The sequence below is a fragment of the Eubalaena glacialis genome, chromosome 3 (assembly GCF_028564815.1).
Source record: "Eubalaena glacialis isolate mEubGla1 chromosome 3, mEubGla1.1.hap2.+ XY, whole genome shotgun sequence".
Taxonomy (NCBI): Eukaryota; Metazoa; Chordata; class Mammalia; order Artiodactyla; family Balaenidae; genus Eubalaena; species Eubalaena glacialis.
Genome location: NC_083718.1, coordinates 46,132,996 through 46,138,160, shown reverse-complemented (window position 1 = coordinate 46,138,160; position 5,165 = coordinate 46,132,996). Strand labels below are relative to the sequence as shown.

Sequence of the window (5,165 nt, the reverse complement as noted above, 5' to 3'; positions counted from 1 at the left end):
GGGATGGGGAAACACTTTAAACATGACTAAAAGTCTGAATCTTAGTGTTTCATGGAACTGGGTCATTTAAAGCATTGAAATAAAACTGTCCTTGTGACAGGAAGTGTCCCACAGCCTTTTCATTATCCAACTCTAACTAGAAAAGCTATAGACCTGGTTAAGACTTTATCTAGGAGGAGGGCAAAAAATGTAGACTTCACTACACAGGGTTGAAGACCCCTGGATGGATTACAAAGAAAATTGTTTTGAATCATTCAGCAAGTATGAGGAATGTTTTCAATGTGCCATGTATGATTCCGTACTTGGAAATATCAGTGAACAGAGCAAATATCTACATTCTATTGGGGTGGGAGAGGGGAGGTATGATGAGAGGCAACAGTAAATGTGATAAATAGGTAAATTATATATTATGTTAGAAGTGGTTAATGCTATGTATAATTTGATTGAGCTAAGGGCATTAAGGATGCTGAGGAGTCGGGGCGACGGGCTTTCCATACTAGAGCCATGGCCCAGTTTGTCCGTAACCTCGCAGAGAAGGCCCCGGCGCTGCTCAGCGCTGCTGTGACTTACTCGAAGCCTCGATTGGCCACATTTTGGCACTATGCCGAGGTTGAGTTGGTTCCTCCAACCCCTGCTGAGATCCCTACAGCTATTCAGAGCTTGAAAAAAATAATCAATAGTGCTCAAACTGGTAGCTTCAAACAGCTCACAGTTAAGGAAGCTCTAGTGAATGGTTTGGTGGCCACTGAGGTGTGGATGTGGTTTTATGTTGGCGAGATCATAGGCAAGCGTGGCATCATTGGCTTTAATGTTTGAAGACCAATCTTTGCTTTGTTATTTGGGTGTTCTTGGACCATGTGTGAGCAGACTGCTATTTGAATAAAATAAGACAATGTGTCAAAAAAAAAAAAAAAAAAAGAATGCTGAGGGAAGGGTAGCTTGTAATTTTAAACTGTTTATTGTTAAGTCTTATTGAGTGAGCAATACTTGAGAAAGGAGACTTAAAGCAAAAGTCAGATCTTGTCACTCCTCTGGTCAAAACCCTGCAATGGCTCCTACACTTTGGCCACTGGGTCAAGAAACTATAAATGGGAAGAGAGAGCTGCTAGGAGGCCACTGCAGTAATCAAAGTGGGAGATCATGGTGGCTAACAGCAGCAGTGGGAGAGGTGAGAAGTGGTCAGATTCTGGAGATATTTCCAGAGAGAAATCCTGACTGGTAGATGTGAAATGTGGGGAAGGAGGGAGTGGGGGAGAAGGAAAGTTTTGGTTGATTCCAAGGTTTTTGGCCTTAGCAGATGGAATTTTGGAATTACCCAAATCTGACACAGGGAAGACTACTGGTAGAATAGATTTGGGGTTAAAAGACAGTCTTGGACACTGTTAAGTCTGAGCTGTCCATGGGACCATCAAGTGAAAAGCTGCCTAGATGATTGGGTACATAGATCTGAAGTCCCAGAAAGAGGTGTGGGCTGGAGCTCCAAATTTGGGAGTAGAGACCAAGAATTGTCTATAACTTGTAATAAGGGTCGCAGTATAAGAGAAAAAGCAGCCCATTGTAAACCAGCATGAGTGGAGTGTCCAGAACCCAAGTAGAAAAGAAAAAATAATAATAATAATGAATTTGCATAAAGCCAGAACAGAGATTTCTGCCAAATCTCATTGTTCAAGGAAATCCTGCATAGATATTATTTGGTAATTTGGAAAGTCTTTTTCAATAATTGCTATTTTTCTAAAGATGTTCTGGGTCTCTTTGTCTAGATTTTTGTTTGTTGAATTTCTTAAAATGAGAAACACCATGTATCTTCCATACTTAGGAGAAGGGCACACTGCCTAGGGTCAGGGGTGGCTTGAAAATGTGATAGAACCTCTCTCCTCTCAACATAGAAAATGTTCTCCTATTAAACTTCCCTCTCTTGTTTCATCTATTCATCTTTCCTCTTAGTTGACATAGTAATCTGTCAATCACTTAATCATATGGCTGGCCCTGGAAAGGTAAGCAGCTCACTGGCCCAATTCTCTTCCCAAGGAGTACACAGAGCACCAGCTGAAACTCAGCCTGCTTGACCAGGAGAGCCTCTTGATCATACCATCCTGATAAGCCTTCATCAGAGCCCAGTTCGCTCTGTAGCTCTTGGCAAAATAACTGGCATAACATTTTTCTGGTGGAAGAAAAGAAATAAATGTCAAAATCACTGTTATCAATAAAGCCAAATATAGTGACTTTTCTCCCTTAAGAGTTGGGGTGAAGTCCTTCTCCAGCAATTTATTTCAAATTTAGAGTACCACATATCTCTTAAATACAGACAAAATTATTTTTTTATAGAAGAGTGTTAATTTCTTTAAGCCAACCAGTCAGTTAAGAATATTTTTGGAGTCCCCTCTGTCTGTAAAGTATTATTTAGTTATCTATGATTTTAGAACTCAGAGCTATTGAATACATTCCTGCCATTGTTCCTTGGTGAACCCTCTAACCACAATAAAAAGGGAAATTTAGTCTCCCTCCCCGTAGCCCAGACAAAGAAAACTGCAACTAGAGATCAGAGGAGCAGACTAAATGGCACCCTGACCCAAAGGTTTGGAAAGAATGTAAAAATACTATTATGAAAAATGAGGGGGCAAGAGAAATCATGGTGCAATGTCAAACTGCTAGGTATAGTCCTGGGATGATTATGTTCCCATGAAGGATGGACCTAGAACACAGAAGTATAGATAGTCTGATCAGTTGAGTTCCGGACTGCAGGCCGGAACCAGACAATTCAGTACTTAACAGTCCTACGGCTCTAACACAGTGAGTAATTAGGGTACAGAAAACAATGGAACGAACACTGAAAAAACAGAGAAGTGAGAATAAACATAGCCCAACAAAGAAAAACATTTGTAATATACTTAAACTCAGAGGATTTCACTTTGCCTTAGAAGGCAGTAGAAGAACTAGTTACAAATCAGGCTTGGAGAGTTGTTTATTTTGCTTTGCTCGAGTCCGATCTAATGATCCTAATGACTTTAAATGTTCCAAAATTATTCCCCAGACTTGGTTAGATTTTGTATTGGGACTATAGTTTAGACAGCAGAGGCTGATTTATTTAGAGTTCAATCAACCTAGCTCTCAATTTGCCAGCATCCTGGTCCCCTGTCAGTACAGTGAGTGTTGAAATTCATACTCCCACCTCTAAAATATTTCAAGGTGATAGCATCCCTTCAGATTTATCAAAGTACATTTTCAGGGTTAAGTTAACTGTATTGACTTCTTTTTCCTTTTTCATTTCTTTCTTTCTTTGAACTAAATTTTTAATTTAATAATTTTAATTACTTTAAATTAAATTTGAGTTTTAAAGAATCACATATAACTAGTGGTAACTGTATTATTGGGCAGTGCTGCTATAGAATAACAGAGGAGGTGTTATATATTACTAGCTTATAGACAAATACTGCCTCTGTGTGCAAATGGGTCTGCAAAACACAGTGGTTCTTTCCATACTCTAAGCAGAAGAAACCTATCTTTTATTATATGGCCTGTGGTAAGCCATAGGCAGACCTGATGTGGGACTGCTGACAAAGTAAGAAGGAGTATTAGTTGCACCAAAAACTGGATGACTTGACACAAAGGGAATGTATCGTCTCACAGTTTTGGAGGCAAGAAGTCCAATATCAAGATGTTGGCAGGGCCATGCTGTCTCTTACAGCTCTAAGGGATAATCCTTTCTAGCCTCTTCTGGCTTCTGTTGTTTGCCAGCAATCTTTGATATTCCTTGGCTTGTATATGCATACTTAGCCTTGTGTATCTTCACATCGTTTTCCCTCTGTGTCTGTCTCTATGTCCTAATTTCTCCTTTTTATAAGGATACTAGTCATAGGGATAGAGCCCACCCTAATGACCTCATTCTAACTTGATAACCTCTGTAAAGACCCTATTTCTAAGTATGGTCACATTCTGAGCCTCTGGGGTTAGGACTTCAACATATCTTTTCCAGGGGGACACAGTTGAACACAAAACATTCAGTAAATCAATAATTTCCTTGTATGGAAGTAAGCGGATCCCTGAATGCTAACAAGCCCCCTCTTCCATTCTAATCCTTAAAAGACAACAGGAACAGGTCAGAGGTCCTGGCAGCCTCCCATTTCCACATAAACAGTATTGACCACATGACTCTGAGCAGGAGATATTGAGAAGCCTCATCTGCTCATGTTTAACCCTCCCTAGTGTCTTCTCTGTTTGGCTGTGTGCAAGTTTGGCAGTAGGCTGAGGAGAAAGTGACTTTGAATGGAACCCAAGGCATCATTTCCCCAGCCTTCGAACCAGACCAGCTCTGTGGTCTGGCCTGCACAGTGCTGCTCTCAGAACTCACCACAATTCACAGCTTCCAGGAAGTTTACATAAGGAAGGCCTTTCCTTTAAAACATAAAAAAAGTGTACTTGCCCTTCTCTCCTTTTGTCTTTCTCCTCAATTCCCTCTGCTAAGTCAGTCTGATGTGTCTACTGCTCTTTTTTTTAAGCAGCATCCTTCCACTGCTGGATGTGGTGTTTCATCTTTTACCTGATCCTTTGGGAAACTTGTTAGGTACCAGCCAAGAGCAAAGGGCACAAATCTCCCCCAGATGAAATTTGATCCAGGCAGCAGCTCAGAGAAAGCCACAGGCCTTCATGAACTGGGCTGGGGAAAATGTTCCTGGTGAAGCTGGAGACCTGTGCATGCTGGGAGGGCTGAGGAGGAGGAGGAGGAGGAGGAGGAGGATTTGCATTGAGCAAGCAAGTCCAAAAACCACAAAGGGAAGGGAGATAGATATGAAGGTACTGGAGAGATGAGGTTTGCCAAGGTAGCTCAATAAGGACTTTGAAACACAGAACAAGAACAAGGACCTGAGGTGAGATACTGAGGAAATCACTATGTTAGCATGAGGAGAGGGAGGTGAAAAACAAAAAAGAGAGAAGACCATTCAATCAGCATCTCCAAGGATTGAGTAAGATGATGTCAACCAGAATTTGATAATACTTCATCAGTGGATAGTTGAGTTGAGTTAGACAGTAAGCTCCTTGAGGGCAGTAAGAAGAGACTATCTTATGAGTCTTATATCAGCACCTAGTAGAGTCCCTGGTACATGGAAGTTGTCCAATAAATATTAAATAAACAAAAAAGCAAATGAATTTTGGAATTACTGTATGAT

The 5,165-nt window shown here is 40.8% G+C and overlaps 1 protein-coding gene across 1 annotated transcript; it reads left to right on the top strand.

Moving 5' to 3' along the window:
* Nucleotides 1-503: 503 nt before the first annotated feature.
* Nucleotides 504-862, top strand: LOC133087896 (ATP synthase subunit g, mitochondrial-like). The gene has a single exon (XM_061185606.1). The coding sequence runs from the start codon at nt 505-507 to the stop codon at nt 814-816; it is 312 nt and encodes a 103-aa protein (XP_061041589.1). The 5' UTR covers nt 504; the 3' UTR covers nt 817-862.
* The last annotated feature ends 4,303 nt before the right edge of the window (nt 863-5,165 follow it).

Coding starts and splice junctions, on each gene's coding strand:
- LOC133087896 (XM_061185606.1), top strand. CDS start 505: ATGGCCCAGTTTGTCCGTAACCTCGCAGAGAAGGCCCCGGCGCTGCTC.